The sequence below is a fragment of the Lotus japonicus genome, chromosome 3 (assembly GCF_012489685.1).
Source record: "Lotus japonicus ecotype B-129 chromosome 3, LjGifu_v1.2".
NCBI lineage: Eukaryota > Viridiplantae > Streptophyta > Magnoliopsida > Fabales > Fabaceae > Lotus > Lotus japonicus.
The window spans coordinates 31,831,697-31,849,252 of NC_080043.1; the positions used below are offsets into that span (position 1 = coordinate 31,831,697).

The 17,556-nt window shown below is 37.9% G+C and overlaps 2 protein-coding genes across 3 annotated transcripts; one reads left to right on the plus strand and one right to left on the minus strand.

The window, feature by feature from the left end:
• Positions 1–2,902: 2,902 nt before the first annotated feature.
• Positions 2,903–13,373, minus strand: LOC130749340 (disease resistance protein RUN1-like). Of its 2 annotated transcripts, XM_057602679.1 has the most exons (10): positions 12,877–13,372; positions 12,560–12,768; positions 11,101–11,558; positions 8,840–9,950; positions 8,288–8,566; positions 6,879–7,709; positions 6,008–6,454; positions 5,601–5,750; positions 4,193–4,262; positions 2,903–3,210 (listed from the first exon to the last, which is right to left on the minus strand). In XM_057602679.1, exons 1-8 carry the CDS (start codon positions 13,145–13,147, stop codon positions 5,673–5,675), a joined length of 3,684 nt encoding a protein of 1,227 aa, XP_057458662.1. In that variant the 5' UTR covers positions 13,148–13,372; the 3' UTR covers positions 2,903–3,210; positions 4,193–4,262; positions 5,601–5,672. The 2 variants fall into 2 exon arrangements, with proteins under 2 accessions (XP_057458662.1, XP_057458663.1); XM_057602680.1 differs by lacking the exon at positions 4,193–4,262 and having other exon boundaries at positions 12,877–13,373.
• Positions 13,374–13,806: 433 nt separating this feature from the next.
• Positions 13,807–15,672, plus strand: LOC130743963 (uncharacterized). Its single transcript, XM_057596169.1, has 3 exons — positions 13,807–14,133; positions 14,194–15,243; positions 15,385–15,672. The coding sequence occupies exons 1-3, from the start codon at positions 13,807–13,809 to the stop codon at positions 15,670–15,672; spliced, it is 1,665 nt and encodes a 554-aa protein (XP_057452152.1).
• The last annotated feature ends 1,884 nt before the right edge of the window (positions 15,673–17,556 follow it).

Consider the following 17,556-nt stretch of genomic DNA (forward strand, 5'->3'; position numbering starts at 1 on the left):
TGAGGTTCCTAGTCAACAAGGATCAGGCCAGTTGTTACACACTGTGAGAAATATTTCCCAAATATAAATTGGAAATATGTATATTGCTAATGGTTATAATATTTAAAGTTCGTGAGAATATCATTATGTTGGTAGTGGCCCAGCAGATGGCTAACAAGCCTGTTGGATTTGAACCCGCGACCTCCCTAAACGGTGCAAGCGTTGGAAGCCAAAAGAACCAACGCATTGGTTCTGATTATATTTCGAACATTAAATATATAATGGTTTCTAACCGTTAGTTTTTCAAGAGAATCTCTTCACCAAGGGATGTTAGTATATCTATATAAAGAGATACTTGAGCAAGGAAAATTAGACAAAATACATGTGCGAAATTGACATCTTTCTTACCAATTTCTCTTTCATTTTCTATATTCTAAATCATCCTTCTCTTCACTAATGCATGAGTGAAGTGAGGGAATCATATTTCCGTAAACTATTATCAAAGATACGCTTGGTGTGTTAGTGCAAACCACATCAAGGGATTCATAGTATCCTGAAGGGAATTCGCCGGTTTTCTCAATTGCATCCAATATATATTAATTGGTGGGGGCGAATTGAACCTAAAGGTTAGTGCTTAGGCACGCTTTGAATCTTCAAGTGCATCTGTCATCAACTTCATCAATTCAAGAGTTGCAGCATCTTCCCCAACACAGATTATTTCCCAACACACACTAGGATCAGGCATATTCAAATTGATTATGTTTTCTGCCCTTGGTGTAATTCAGAGTTAGAATCTACAGCACATTTATTGTTCACTTGTGCTTTTGCTTGGAAGGTGTGGGCTAAGGTACTTAATTGGTTTAACCTGTGTTTGGTGCTTGCTGATGATCCCAGTAATCACTTCTTGCAATTTGTGGAGAGCTGCTCAGTGTCAAAAAGGGGAGGCCTTTCTTCAGTTTGGTTAGCTGCTGTTGTGGCGCTTTGGAATGGGAGAAATGGCTTAATTTTTAGGGGGGAGGCTGCTGAAATTTCAGATTTGATGGACAAAATAAAATTAAAAGCTTGGAATTGGCTCCGGGCTAGACTGAAGGATTTTAATTACTCCCATTTTGAATGGTGCATTGAACCGCTGCAGTGCTTATCTTGACTCAATTTGCTGCTTACTGATGCCTGTTGGAATATTGTTATGTTTTGTTATTGTGTGCAACATAGGCTGGTTGATTTTGAAATCAAGTTGGATGGGTATCATGTTTTTTGGGACTTGGGAAGCTGCTCCGGGTAATATATTGTGTGATGGCTCGGTTTTTAGCTTTGGAAGTGCTTGGTTTTGGTTTTTCCAAGGCTTTGGGGGTATTTGAGGTTGGTGATTAAGGTGCAATGTGCCAGGCTTACTCTGCTACTTTGTGGAGATTGGTTTGAAGGCCTGTGATGGTCTCTTCTTTTTAGCAGTCTTGGAAAGTCTTAGGGGCTGTTGTGTTGTTGATGTATTCTGCTTATGTTGGTTTTTACTCCTTGGAAGTGTCGTTCTGATCTTAGTAAGATGTACTCTTTTTCCTTCACTAGGTTTTCCCAAGGGGGTTTTTCCTATTAAGGTTTTAATGAGGCTTCTTCCTTTGATCTCTCTTCCTTGGAGGGGTTGGGAGTGGGTTTGCATATGTTTCTGTCTATGCAATTTTTGTGCTGCTTTTTTCTTGTAATCATATTATATTTTCTTCCTCTTGTATTGGGTTGAAGTACCCCTTGTACTTCTATTCAATATATTTATTATATTGCCTATAAAAAAAAACTAGAACCTTCTTTTTTTTATTTTCTTCATTGTTAATTTTGTCTGTCTCTTCACTTATTGTATTACTCCCAAGCATAATCCAAAGCTTCAGTGCATTTTTCTTTTTATTTTTCCTATAGTCATCTTGTCAATTGATTTCCTTTCATAATTGTTTGTTTTGAACTACAAAACAATGAGGTAGTACTATTTTGAGAAGAGGAGGTGAACTTCGAAAAACTAAGCACAAAGTAATGAGTTTTGAGAAAGAAGACGAAATAACGTATGGTCTATTTTATTGGTCAATATTGTTCAAGGAGTGGATCTCCTTTACACCATGCAATAGCTAGGTACAAACTAATTTTCCCTAAGATACCTATTCCTTCTACAATTGGACTAACAGCTGCCCCTAACCACACTGTTAACTGTCGAACTTCCCTCCTAACTACTAACTTTTCTGTTTGTTTATTCTAGTGTACACCCTCCATAAGTCCTATTACATTTGTCCCTATCAGCATGTATATAATCTTAGCTCGAGTTTCATTTCATCTTACGGTCTTCACTTTATCTTTTCTCTCATTTATTGCATTTGAAATTTTCTAGAAATTTCAATCGAAGTTATACCTGAACTGTGTTTCAGAACATGATTCTCAGAAATCAAAGGATAAAATAGTAGGAGGATTAGCCCTGTTAATGGTGATTGTTTGTTTACTTTGTAGGGAATGACACTTTTAACATTTTCAGCTATTGTGCCTGGTCTAAAGCCTTCATGTGACGCTGATCGTTGCAGTCCAACGTCAGGACAAACTGCAGCTTGCTTTATAACACTCTACTTGATTGCTCTTGGAACTGGTGGTATCAAACCATGTGTCTCGTCTTTCGGTGCTGACCAATTTGATGACAATGATGAAATTGAGAGGAAAAACAAGAGCTCTTTCTTCAATTGGTTTTACTTCTCAATCAACATTGGCGCACTTATCGCTTCTATCACGACCCACTCTAGGTGCATGACCGGTGCACAGACTAGCAACAACCAAACTCTCTACTAGCCTGGCAAGCCTAAAGATAAGACCACACTATGGACGCATAAATCAAAGTATCAAGTTCTATTAAAATTTCGACAGAGTTTCCTTTGTATTTTCAACATCGACATCATCCAAATGATGAAAACCTGTCATAGCATATATCTAGGAACTTAATAGCCAGATATTACATCATAATAAAATAGCACCCATCATAGGATCCATCATAGGGTCTCAAGAGTACAAAGCAAACAAAACGCTAACATAGTGAGTTTAGTAATTACAACTCAAACAAGAAAACGACTCTCTATCCCTATGGCTGCGTCATACTAGAGTCGACCAAAAAGAACATAATAGCCACCGCACAATGGAGGCATACCAAAAACAAGTGATGACTCCTGGGTAACTCAGCAATCCCAGAAATCCGCTACACCGCTGCTTGTGAATCTAAAAAAAAATGGAAATAATAAAGGGGTAAGTCACAAAGACTTAGTGAGGCATAATAAATACAGTGCGCGGAAAAGAGAAGCACTTAAGGCACGATCATTAAAACCAGATCTTAGGCAAACCGTATATATACATAAGGGACTTTAAGTCAACATTCTCATGTACATTCTTATATTTCTGAAAGCTTAGTACGCTTTCCCACAAGCTTTTAATTCAAAAATAGAATAATAAAAATTGGGAAACAACTTCAACTTTCACCATTCAACAACAATCACCTCCATAAACTATATGCATATAGACCGCATTGTCTCTTCGTTGCGACAAACGGTGTGCTACTATAAAGCACGAATTTGCACAGTCACATTATCTCTTCGTTGTGACGAACGGTATTATACTATGACATAAAGTGCATAGGTCGTATTATCTCTTCGTTGCGACGAACGGTACATATGTCGCATTATCTCTTCGTTGCGACGAACGGTTAATATGCCGCATTATCTCTTCGTTGCGACGAACGGTTTCCCAAAACAGAATTCATCACTTATTTTCCGAACATAAGATTTAATAGAATATAGTTTTAGGTTCAGCTTAAATACCAAAAATATATATATTATGTACTAACATTCCAAACATCATTAAGCTTCATTTTCCTTCTCATGAATTTAATTTCTAAACTTTTACATAGTCATCACATCACATTCTTGAATCTTCTAAAATCCTTAAAAAAAAAACTTAAAGCTTAAATGTCACAACACATAGAGTAAAAAAAAAAAACATCACAAGTGATCAAAAGCCAAAGGTTTGCAGCAACAACAACAAAACTGAGCTTAGGCACCAATTAGTTCATGTGCTTCAAAACATGGTATAAAACTCATGGACATAAGATATAATATATGAAGAGCTTGAACTGAAAATATAGTTTTGTGCTTCTCCCATGAAAATTAAATGTAAAAACTTGCCACTTTATAAACTATACACTCACAACTATGAAGAGCAAGCTCAATCTCTTCCCGTGCCCTCCGCTGGACCAAGAAAAGCGCCTCCTTGTGAATCTAAGCATCAATAATGGGTAGCAAGGAGATTAGATAAAAACCACCAATTTATGAGACATAGGGTTTTAGAGAACTCATGAAAAAATCAAACTCTTGATTTTCTACTCTGCTATGACAGTACTCACTATCCACCCATGCTGCAAAAGTAAAATTCAGAGTTTTTGGGTTGTAGACTTTACCTCAAAGAACCCTAAAGAACCCAACTCAGAAGATGTGTAACCTTCAAATCACTCAATTTCCAAACTTAATCTATAATGGGTATCTGTGTTTTTGAGTTGATGATAGCACATAAATGATGAAGATGAAAGTATTAAAGGAGAAGAATGAGAATTTTGAGGTGAAGAAGAATGGAAACAGAAGGGGGAAGTGAGGTTTCGGGCACCAGAGAAAGAAAATAATGGGTATTCAACCCATTTCCCCTCCTTTACGTTGCTGTCTCTTTTTTCCCTTTTTTTATATATATATATATATTTTTTACCCTCATTTACTGAAACGGTGCGTTTCAGCTTCCTCTGTGTTAGTTTGGATTCAGATGAATGTTGGTTGGGGATGGGGTTTTGGAGTACCTGCAGTTGCAATGGTCATTGCAATTATATTTTTCTTCATCGGTAGTCAATGGTATAGAGTTCAACTTCCTGGAGGAAGCCCCCTTACCAGGATTTGTCAAGTTATAGTAGCAGCATCAAGGAAACCTAAAGTCCAAGTGCCGGAGAATGAGTCTCTTCTTTATGAGACAGCTGATGCAGAATCAAACATCATGGGTATTTGCATCTTTCATAAAATAAACTGGGATCAATCAATAATCATGATGGGTTAATATTCATACCTTTAAAGAAAAACTAATTATTCTTTCCGATGTACCAAAAAATAAACTAATCATGCGTGGGCTAGCTTCAGATTTGAGCCCAACACTTATTTTCTGTGTCGAGATAGTTAGTGTCGACTTCAACATTGAGGCTAAATGTACATTTGTGTAGGCTTTGACTACTTTAGCGCCGACTAATGTCCGACACTAATGAGACATTTTCTTGTAGTGCACTTATTCTCTCTTACTTTCATTTCACTAGAAATAAAAGGAAGCCTTGTGCCAATATGTATCCTCAATATGATTACAACTTTACACAGTCTAACTGCGAGTACACATATAAAGATCCTGTAATAGTTAAATTTTCAAGCATAGAAATTACAAATTCTACATACCAACAACACTTATGAGTTTATCAACGAAAGAAATACAGCATAAGTGGACTTGACACACAACGAAATGTAAAACACAAACAGTAACTACGGTGACATGAAAACCATAGCATGGACTTGATATGAAGATTTAAGGCACACCTTGGGTTAATTTGGCATGGAAGAACAGTGCCCGTTTTCAGCTTTTTCCTCCTTTTCTTGTTGCCCTTGTCTTCAATCAGTTTCTGCTCCTCTTGGTTTGCAAATTCTTCTAACAAGGGAAGCGAGTACAAAGAAGAGTCTACCAAATATCTAAAACCACAAACAAAGAGAAAGGGATGATTTCATGAATGGAATAATTCTACTAGAAAAAAAAAATGAAGTTCAAATGTGCAACATTTTAAATCATTCTAGAAGTTCATTGTGTCCAACATATATTACCAGATTTATGAGATAACTGACAACTGTTTCACAGTTCCAATTCAGTTCTTAAATCCTGCTAGAATGGCAATACAGAAAGAAAAAAAAATCATATAGAATGTGTATAAGTTTAGACTATTATTACTTACATTTGCATCACCACCAGAAATAACAACATTCTGATCTGGCTCATGGTAAGTTACTGTTTTTTTGCCAATTGGTTCATCATATATGAGATAAATTGTTGTCTTCTTCACAATGAAGCCGTTCTCAAAAACAACAACCACCTTCACTTTGTTACCTGGTTCTATATTTGATACTACTTTCTGCCACTCCTCTTCACTAAAGGAGTCTAATGCATCTTTCTTATAGAGCTGGATGGTGTTTTTTGTGCAATTTATCACCAACACATTTTTCAGGCCTACTGATGTGATTTTGTCTGGGGAAGAAGAATAGACAATGCACATGATTGTCTTCAAGTTACGCCCATCCACGTGAGGGACTTCAAAAGTTACAGAAGAACATTCACTTTTGAATGTTAACCAATCAGGATAGTTGTTGCTGGGAAGTAAACCCGACCCAATGGGAGACATTTTCTGTACAGTGAACATGCATATATAAATTTAAATTATTTAACACATTGATACTATAACTTATTTAAATTAATTACCAGATACATATTTTCCATATAAGATTATTAGGAAAATTGAATATCAAAACATGTGTTATGACTAAGGTGAATCTATTTCAAAATAAAAATGAGGAACTAAAGTCGGGTTTTTAAAAAAATGATGAACTGAAATGAACGATTTAAGAATTTTTGGGTCTAAAAATATACTTACCCCAAAAATTGGGAGTGAAAAATGGGGTTAACAAACTCTATTCAAATGGGAGCTAGGTTAGTTTTTTTTATCTCTAATTCCATATACTTAATATGTATAAAGCATAAACTCATATGTATGTCTAAATTTAAAAGCACATTATAAGGCAATGGTAGTGTGTGTAAAAAGGAGAGTTAACCTGTAAAATGATTTCTTTCAGAATATTGGTGAGGTTGCAGTTCATTCCCATTTGTATCAAAAGAGACGTCAAGGCATTGTTTGAGGCTGAAATGCGAACATGACTTGGACAATCAATGAAAGAAGAATTATTGTTTGAGACTTGAGATGTGCTTGGGGTATCTTCTAATTCGGCACAATTTGTGTATTTTAGTGTATCCAAAATTCTTTCTACACTTTGATTCAGCTGAACTTCTGAGTCACATTTCACCCAAAGGCGTTGAAGCTTCTCAAGACCTTTTAGAGCATATAATAGACCATAGAAACTGCTTTTCTGTTCATCCAAGAGATCAACACATGACATGCCCACAACAGATGTTTCAAATTGGGATAAAGTATTATTAGCTGGAGACATCCAAGACTGTATAATTGAAGGAAATACATCACGTGAGAATCCTTCATAGCCGCACAAAGAAATATATCCAATGCTTTTTAATCTCACTACAGCAAATGGAACTCTTATTATAGCAGTGTTATCTGCAACCAGGGTGGTTAAAGATACCATTTGTTCCATATCCTCTTCCAACTTGTCAATTTTTGAACACCCAGACAAAATGAGGGTTTTTAATGACTTCAACTTATAGATGCTTCTTGGAAGTTGACGAAGGCTTGTACAGTTTTTCAAATTTATAAGAAGCAGTTCATTGAGATTTCCAATAGAAGGAGAAATTGAAGACAAACTGGTACAATCTTTTAGTACTAACTTTTCAAGATTTGGTAAGTTTGAAAAGTCTGGAGTTTGTCTCAAGTTAGGAGAATGACTGAGATTGAGAAATTTCAGCTTCCTCAGCATCTGGCAGAAAGAAATTTGAAACGTATGTTAGAGAAAGCAGCACAGAAAAATATATGAAGAAAAAAAAAACATCATTCAAAACGTCGGCGGTTTAAAATGTGCATATAAGATATGTGTATTTCTCATTTTAGTCACTGCAATTAATACAGATATAATTGTTATCCCCCCAAGAAAAGAAACTATCAGTGTAGACCATATTTAACATCAAGAACAGTTTTCGTTTCCAGGATGAAAATGATGTTATTCATCTTAATACTAAATAATATCTTTTAGGAATAAAAATGATGGTCTGTACATTCGAAATTTTGAATGACAGGTTTCATCTTAATATTTATGAAACTATTTCAAAGATAGATATTTAAAATCAATGACTGTGAAAACATAATCATAATTTTGGCCTAGAACCCCAGTTTCCAACAAGCCTATCAAATTTCCAAATCATCGCATAACATTTGTTTATAGCGTAGTTAATAAAGTCGAAGTATTACACAGGACACTAAGATTTGTTGCATCAATATGCACTATTAGTATTCATACTCTATCTTTTAAAGAATATAAAAAAGAATTATAAATTGTACCTGGGACTTCTTCCAAACTTGTACCAGATTGGAATATTTGAAGTCAATGGCAACTAAACTTTGTTGATGAAAGTCTGCTGGTGTATATTTTAAAGGAAATCTATGCCAGCAAAGCCATCTGAGATCTCTTGAAAGATACTTATAATCTCCATCAAGTTGTGTGCCAGCAAGTTGAAGCAATCTAAGTTTATCCATCTTCTCGAAAGCTTTAGCATCCAAATTATAAGTTGTATCCTTTTCTGGAGACTTCAAGGTCAGTCCCTGAACATCCACTGCTCTCTGTGAAACAAAATCAACAGAAAAAATGAATCACATATCATAGGTAAATGGTCGTTACAAATCTACTAGAGTAACTGAATACAACTGTACGGTTTGAAGCCCATAATCTGTTACTGGGAACCATGCAGCACAAAAAGATTCACAAGAACACCATTTTCCTAATTATTGAGATAAACAAGACAAGCAACTGAATGTTGGTAAAAACTGGATTTACTTAGCAATCTGACTTTAGATAGATTAGAAACAAAAACCATAAATGCAATAAGTTCTTACAGCATATTTTGATAATACACGCCGCACATCCTCAAAATGCCATAATCTACTAGGCTCCTTGCCCCCTTCTGCTGATCTCTTGCGGACAATTTCTCTTCCCATGTCTCGTAGTAAATCATGCATTCCGATCCTGTTCTTCCTATCAATAGTTACAAGGCATTGTTGTACGAGGACACTTATTCCAATTTCTGCAAAATTCCCACAGTCATTTAATATCTCAATCACATCATTTTGGTCCATCCCAATAAAGAAGAAAGCTATATCAAGGAATATTTCTTTAATATCATCATCACTTAAACCATCAAAACTTATTCTAAGCTTCTCCATCACTTCATTATTGGGAATCATTTTTAGTTTCTCCAGTACACTCTTCCACTCTTTTATCCTCCTCCTAGTCAACAAAAAGGACCCAATTACTTGAAGAGCTAGCGGCAACCCCCCGCAGTATTTAACTACATCGCTAGAAAGATCAGCAAAACCATCTTCAGGACTTGGTTGCTTAAATGCATGCCAACTAAACAGCTCAAGAGATTCCTTGTCGTTCATTTCTTTTATTCTATATACAATTTCAACTCCAAATTCCTTTTTAACAATATTTACATCTCTTGTTGTGATGATAATTCTACTTCCTTGGCCAAACCATTCACGACTTCCACACAACGCACTTAGTTGGTCCAATTTATTGACATCGTCGAGCACAAGAAATATTTTCTTTTGGCTAAGTCTTCTCTTCAATTCCACTCTTCCTGATTCAACATTATCTATCTTTATCTTGGTTGTTTTGTAGATATCAGAAAGAAGCTTCTGTTGTAAAGTAACTAAGCCATCATTTTGTTCGCAAACTTCCCTAACATTTAGGAGGAAGCTCTTGGCCTCAAAATCACGACGAATTTTATTATACACGCCTTTGGCAATGGTTGTTTTACCCAATCCTCCCATCCCCCATATCCCAAGTAGTAGAGGATCTTTGGATTGTTGGCTTTTCAATAGTTGAATGACATCTTGAATGCGAGCTTCTACCCCCACTGGGTGCTCAGCAACAAATAAGTCTGTCTTGCCTAGCAAATCAGCAACATCTTCCACAACTTTCATGATATCCTCACTTTCATTTCTGTAAAATATGAGCCTAGAATAAGTACGCGCAAACAAATAAATTACCATTTTACGAACTGTGGTGATATCAAAAGAAGAGGATAATTAACTGAGAACACAAATGCACCTGCACGCGCGCACATATATAGTAAAATTTATTTAAGAAAATTAAACATTTTTTAGCAGTACCCAAGTATGCACCTATTAACTAGTTAAGAATTATCCCAGGACTGGTTGGTCATATTTGGCTCATCTGAGGTACTAGTGTGGAAAGAAGGCTAAGCTTCAATGTCAGCTGATAACTCCACGTTGAGGAGGGAGACAGATCATCCATGAGGAGCGGTCCTTTTCCTTAACAAGCGTTGATCATTATGAAGCATGACGAGGGTAGACCAGTCGAGAGGCAACAAAGGAAGGCCTACAACAGCGCCCATGATTAGGGTCAAAAGATCAAGAAGGCGACGCAATAAGGGACAAATAAGTATAGAATGTAATTAGGGAATGATTAGACTCTAACACTTAACATGGAAAGTGTTGCAGTCTGTTCAGTGCCTGTGGTAGAAGATGCTTGATCCTTGAAAGAAATTTAACCCACATACCATTCCTCTGTCTTGGCTGCCCTTCTTTATTCAGAGACTTGCGTCTCTTCATCGTCTTTGGTTGTTGATGGATCTTCCGATGCTTTCCCCACCGGGATCCAAGACTCACCCCATCACCTCTTCTTACAACCTCTGCTTCTAGATTAGGTCTTTGCATCTCAAAGGTTAAGCATTTCTCCGCCACTACTGTGGTCTCTGTCATCTCTGCTTTTTATTCTACTCGATGACCTTCTCTTGTATTTCCAAGACTTCATTTTTCCTTCGGCTTTCGTCCTCTCCAGAATCATGAACATATACTGGTGTGTCAGGATCCATTTATGGTTGGAATTTCTTCTGTAAAGCCTTCACAAAATCCCACCATTTTGCATTCTGGTTGCTTCTTTTCCAGAAATACCACCAGAAGAAAGCATCTCTCGTCAAACTAGTAATAGATTATATTTGTATTCTAAATTTCAAAATTATACTTTGATATTTATATATCAAATTTTATTTATTCATTTTAAATCTACAGGCAGTATGTGTAAATTTTCCCACACTAAGTACACAGATTCTAAATTAAAATTAAAGTACCTGGAATTTATGATGACAACACCTGCTACGCCACCAACTTCAAGAAGTGCTGTCCTCCAATTCCTCACACTGTCTTGTTCATCCACTGAGATTGTTGTTATAAGATCTTCAAAAGCTTTTCCAAACTGACCTGTCTGATGACGCACATCTGACGGATCTACCTCATAGAACACCGGAACAACCACCAGCCCTGTGGTTCTGCGATGTTTCATTATGTCAAGCAGCTCTAGCATACACCATTTTGAATTAGCATAATGTTTTGACAAAACCACTATAGAAATTCTAGATTTGCTGATAGCATCCATTAGTGAGTCTGAGACGATATCTCCCCGTTTAATCTCATCATCGTCTCTGAAAACATAAATCCCAGCATTTTGAAGAGAGGTATATAGATGTGAAATGAACTTTGCGCGACTGTCTTCTCCTCGAAAACTCAAAAACACATCGTAGATCTTTTCCTAAAATTGAAAAATAAAATATCAAAGGGCGCAGTGTTAACCAAAAAGAATTTATGCTATTGACGTAAAAATGAGGTTTGAGACTAGCATTTTTTTTTCAATTCACAACAAATTTCGAAGTTCTTATGATTATTAATCAATTAATTACGAAAGCAAATGTTACTACCAACTGACTCATAATATTCACCATGCTTCCTTTAGCATTTTTTTCCCTTTAAAAGCGGTGCTCTAACTTAGGCTATGTTTGGATTCGTAGGGAGTGGGGTATGGGATGAGACAAAATATTTTTATGTTCTGTTGTTTGGTAAGTTAATGAAGGATGAGATGGGATGGAAATGAGTGAGATAGATACCATCCCATTCCATTGAATCTCTTCATTTTAGTTCCCTCCTATTGTTTTTTTCTTCAATTGCTTTTTAGCATGTCTTGTTTTTTACATTTAAATGTCAAGTATATTATGATACTCTCTTGTTTTAAAACAAGGGTAATATAGGAATAAAAAGTTATAACTCATTCTGCTCCATTCACTATCCAAACAATGGAGTGGTAACTTTGTTCCGCTCCGTCATAAAATACCCAAACACTGGAATGAAATTTTTATTTCATTTGCCCCTGCTCGGAAACTCTGACGGCGTGGGAAATATTCCTATAAGAGTTTTGTCTGAGTGATGTCGATCGGTGAACTTGCTCGTCCCTGTTCAGTATCTCGGCAACCTAAACTTTCTAATTGAGCCGAGACGTCTAATTTGTTCGAAATCCCGTAACAGTTGTCCCTCAGCTTCGGTATCGAGCTTGTCGATGCCGAGCTAATATGCAATATCCGTAACAGAAGACCGTAAACATACTGCTCAGTTTGATTAGGAATAAAACTAATTGAACAATAATTCAGACTCAAAAGCATTCTCGGTTTTTCTATACAGAGATTGCTGGATAAATTAATTGAAACAAGGTGAAAAAATGGAATAAAATTAACAAGATAGAGGATATGATGTTGAAATTACCGTGTCGTTGATGATGTCAAAGAGGCTGGATCTACGGCGACGGCGATTGGGGTTACTTTGCCGGATAAAGTACTTCTGAGCATGACTTGCAACCTGCGTTGGAGTTCGCGTTTTGACGTAGTTCCTAGAAACTTCCCTCCAATCGCCTTTCTCAACTTGCTGCAATCCCACCAAGAACAGGTTGTGCTCTGCCTCCGTCCACGGTACCCCTGAACAACATCCAATGAATCGATTCAATCATCCACCAAAACCATAACACACACTTCATCTAGATTGAAAACGTACAAAAGCATGAAAATCCATGAGATTAATCAAACCTCGCTTGCGCTCACGGTCAAGGGGCTTGCCGGAGTTGGGAGGACCGGCATCGTCGTGGGAGAGGACATCTTTGTGGCTGTTGTTATTGTTGGCGTCTTGAGGATGCTCGTACTGTGAGAGGTTATTCATACTGACACTCTTCCTCACACCGGAGACGGCGGAGTCAACTCGGAGTCGGGGGAATCGGAGTTCGTACAAGTGAGTTTGTGACTCGGAGAAAGGAGAGTAAGAGAGGGGAAGAGTCGAAGACGGCGATGAGGTGGCAAACATGTGGAGATTAAAAAAAAACAATATCTGTATTTTGAATTTGAATTTTAACAGAAAATACGTGGATTTTGTGAGTGCTATTTGATACGTGGCATGCTAGCCTCGGTTCATTTGGCGCTGTTGTGGACTTATATGGCTTTTTCTTGGGTTGACTCATATTCCAAAGTCACATTTGTGAGATAGAAGAAAAGATGTTTTCCTCCATTGTAAAGTGAACAGAGAGAAGGGAAAACTCTGAGTTTGAGGCGAAGAAGAACAAGAAGAAGATGGTGGATAACGGTACAAATAAAAATAGTACACGTGGCATGCTCGGGTCGTTCTTGCGTTTCAGTTGACAATTTTCTTTGTTACATTTTCCTTTGTATTTTTGGTATAGATATTGTATTGTTATTGGGCTTAATGACTTTTTTAATCTCGTGGGCTTACCGAATTTGTACTATTGGATCAGGCGACCTATGATCCAAATGGGTCAAAACCTCATAATATATAAAGAGGACACCGCCCAAGCGGTGGGGGATCAAACACTTTTTACTCATTTTACAAATTTGTCATATTCTACTTTGGTTGTTTAATTGCTTAGCCCTGACCGGAGTTCTAGACCGGAACATTGGCGCCCACCGTGGGGCCGAGGAATTCAATCCTAGGCTTCAAACTCACTAAAAATGGTGAATCGATCTGGAGCAAACGGAAGGGACAATCATGTTAACCATGAAAATGTTCCGCCTGACATTTTGCAACAGATCATGGCTGATCTAACTGATCTTCGTCAACACAATCAACAACTGCAAACTCAACTTGCTGAAATTAATCAAGATCGGGGCTTGCATGAGGGCGATCGTAGAATGGCAGAGATGGTGGTAGATTTTCAACCGTTCACAGAAGACATTGCAAACTCAACCGTTCCAGATAACTTGAAGACTTTGGTCCTTGATTCTTATTATGGAGATTCTGACCCCAAGGATCATTTGGTGTATTTCAACACCAAAATGGTTATTGTGGGCACTTCAGATGCTCTGAAGTGTAAAATGCTTCCTTAAACACTTAAGAAGTCAGCCATGACTTGGTTTACAACGCTCCCACCGCGTTCAATTGCAGGGTTCATGGATTTATCGGCAAAATTTCTGTCCCAATTTTCAACTAGTCGCGCCCAGAAAGTGACTCCAGCAGCTTTGTTTAATTTTCAACAGAGGCATAATGAAAGCCTTCAATCCTTTATGGGGCGTTTCAATCAACTGTCAGTGCATTTGGAGGATAAAATGTCTGAAATCTGTATTGCAGCTTTTGAATTGGGCCTTCAATCAGGAAGTTTAAACAGTAGTTTGAGTCGTAAGCCCGTGGAGACAATGGCGGAGTTGCGAAGCAAGGTGCAAGGTTTCATTCGGGAGGAGCAAAGTGATCGCATAAAGAGAAACCGCAAGAGTGCAGCGGTTACTGGCCAACAACAACAGTCAGATTCGAAAAAGGCGGCGGTAAACGATCAGCGTTCGGGCGGAGCAATTACAAAAGGAGAGAGAAGTTACAATAATTCAAGTCGTTTCGATAACCGCTCTAATTTTCGAAATCGTGCTCAGCCCTATGGAAATCGTGGTTATGGACAATCGATGACGTGGACCAGAAACCAACAAGACAGGTCGACCCCACTTGCGGTTAATTTAACGGAAGCATTGCACATGTGTTTGGAGGCTAACACGATTCGTTTTCCTAAACAACCGAAACGCCCACCAGGCAACGTAGACAGAAGTAAATGGTGTGAGTACCACCGAATCGCGGGACACAATACAGACGATTGCTTTACCTTAAAGAAAGAAATTGAGGCTTTGATAAAGGCAGGTTACATGCGTCAACTGGATGGGCGAAAGGAGTCAGAGGGAGCTGAAACCTCAACGAAGCGTGATGACACAGGAAAGGAGATTGAAGAGTCTGAACCAAAGAAGCAAGCTAGAGGTGAAACTAAAGGGCGTATTCATTCTATATTTGGAGGATTTCGAGGAGGAGGTATGACTAATTCTTCAAGAAAAAGGTATGTTCATTCCATTAATGCTGTCTACGCAAATGATTGGGGAAACTGGGGAATCAATCAGCCCGATATTACATTTACTGTTAGAGATTTTGAGGGAGTTCAGCCTCATGAAGATGATCCCATTGTGGTGATGTTAAAAGTTGCTGATTATGAAATTGAGAGGGTACTGTTGGATCAAGGGAGTTCTGCAGATTTGATATATGGTGATGCATTTGAAAAGTTAGGGCTTACAGAAACTGATTTATTACCATATGATGGGGCACTAGTTGGTTTCTCAGGTGAGAAAGTATTTGTTAGAGGGTATGTGGAGCTGAATACCGTGTTTGGTGAAGGTAAAAATGAGAAAGCCTTTGCCATTAAGTTTCTTGTGGTACAGTGTACATCGCCGTATAATGTGCTTATTGGAAGACCATCGCTCAACAAACTTGGGGCGATTATTTCAACAAGACATTTAACAGTTAAGTATCCATTGGACAAGGGCGGAGTTGGAACTTTGAAGTCCGATTAAGTGGTTGCTAGGAGATGCTATTCCGACAGTTTCAAGCAGTATGGTCACATGGGGAAAAGAGTAGTGAAGGAGGGACATAGATTTTTTGGGGTTGATGTTGATCAAGATGAGGTTAGTCTGGACCCGAGAGATGGCTTTTCTGATTTCAAGATGACTCCAGAAGAGGAAACAAAGACAGTGAAAGTGGGCGAAAGGACTTTGAAAGTTGGGGTGAACTTAACTCCAATTCAGGAAAGCAGACTGGTGCAATTGTTAGCTGAGAACATGGACTTATTTGCTTGGAGTGCACGAGATCTTCCAGGGATTGATCCAGAGTTCATTTGCCACAAATTGGCATTGAATCCTGGTGTGAAGCCAATTGCTCAGTTGAAGCGTAAAATGGGCGAAGAGAAAGCACTGGCAGTGAAGACAGAAACTCACAAGTTAATTGATGCAGGTTTTATAAGGGAAGTGAAGTATCCTACTTGGTTGGCTAATGTTGTTATGGTCAAGAAGAGTAATGGAAAATGGCGAATGTGCACAGATTATACGGATTTAAACAAGCATTGTCCAAATGATTCATATCCACTGCCAAACATAGATAAGTTGGTGGATCGGGCTTCGGAATTTGGAATGTTGAGTTTGATGGATGCGTATTCGGGCTATCATCAAATTCGAATGTATGCGCCAGATGAAGAGAAAACAACATTTATGACAAACCAGGCAAATTATTGCTATCAAACCATGCCGTTTGGGCTTAAGAACGCAGGAGCAACTTATCAGCGATTGATGGACAGAGTCTTTGAAAAGCAAGTAGGGCGTAACATGGAAATATATGTGGATGATATGGTGGTCAAATCAGAGGAAATGGGTGGTCATTGTATGGATTTGGCTGAGGCTTTTGGAGAAATCAGGAAGCATAACATGCGTTTGAATCCGGAAAAATGCTCTTTTGGAATTCAGAGTGGAAAGTTTTTGGGCTTTATGATTACTCGAAGAGGAATTGAAGTTAATCTCGATAAGTGCAAAGCGATTCTAGAAATGCAGAGCCCAACATCAGTGAAAGAAGTACAGAAGTTAACAGGAAGAATTGCGGCTTTGTCACGATTTTTACCATGCTCAGGGAGTAAGGCGGCTCCATTCTTTCAGTGTTTGAGGAAGAACAAAGCTTTTCAATGGAAAGATGAGTGCGAGCAGGCTTTCCAAACTCTAAAGGAGCATCTAGCTAAGCCTCCTATATTGTCAAAACCAATTCCAGGTATTCCGTTGTCAATTTTCATTTCCATATCAGATAATGCTGTGAGTTCTGTCTTATTGCAAGAATGTATAGAGGAGTTGAGAATTATATATTTTGTGAGCCATGCTTTACAAGGGGCTGAGGCAAGATATCAAAAAATAGAAAAAGCTGCACTAGCCTTGATTATCACCGCCCGAAAGTTGAGGCATTATTTTCAAGGTTTTCAAATCAAAGTCAAAACTGACTTTCCCCTACGCCAAGTACTTCAAAAGCCTGATTTAGCAGGGCGTATGGTTTCTTGGGCTGTCGAGTTGTCAGAATTTGGTATAGTTTTTGAGAAGAAGGGACAAATAAAGGCACAAGGTTTAATAGATTTTGTAAATGAAATGTATCCAGAAGAAAGAATATCAGAAGAGGTGGAATGGTTTTTTTCTGTTGATGGTTCGTCAAATTTAAAAGAAAGTGGAGCTGGTATAGTTTTGGAGGGACCAGGCGGAGTAATTATTGAGCAATCTCTCAAGTTTGATTTCAAGGCGAGCAACAATCAAGTGGAATATGAAGCAATAATAGCAGGGGTGAGGCTTGCTTTGGAGATGAATGTACGCTGTATCGTTATAAAAACTGATTCTCAGCTTGTGGCAAATCAGATAAAGGGAAATTATCAGGCG

Excerpts from the sequence above, each read along its gene's own strand:
- LOC130749340 (XM_057602680.1), bottom strand. The coding sequence starts at position 13,147 with ATGTTTGCCACCTCATCGCCGTCTTCGACTCTTCCCCTCTCTTACTCT. Across the intron at positions 7,710-8,287 it reads AAGTTTGGAAGAAGTCCCAG|ATGCTGAGGAAGCTGAAATT; the intron begins GTACAATTTATA and ends TCTTTCTGCCAG. Across the intron at positions 6,455-6,878 it reads TGAAAGAAATCATTTTACAG|AAAATGTCTCCCATTGGGTC; the intron begins GTTAACTCTCCT and ends TTCACTGTACAG.
- LOC130743963 (XM_057596169.1), top strand. The coding sequence starts at position 13,807 with ATGGTGAATCGATCTGGAGCAAACGGAAGGGACAATCATGTTAACCAT. Across the intron at positions 14,134-14,193 it reads TGTATTTCAACACCAAAATG|TCAGCCATGACTTGGTTTAC; the intron begins GTTATTGTGGGC and ends ACACTTAAGAAG. Across the intron at positions 15,244-15,384 it reads AGCCCGATATTACATTTACT|TTAGGGCTTACAGAAACTGA; the intron begins GTTAGAGATTTT and ends GCATTTGAAAAG.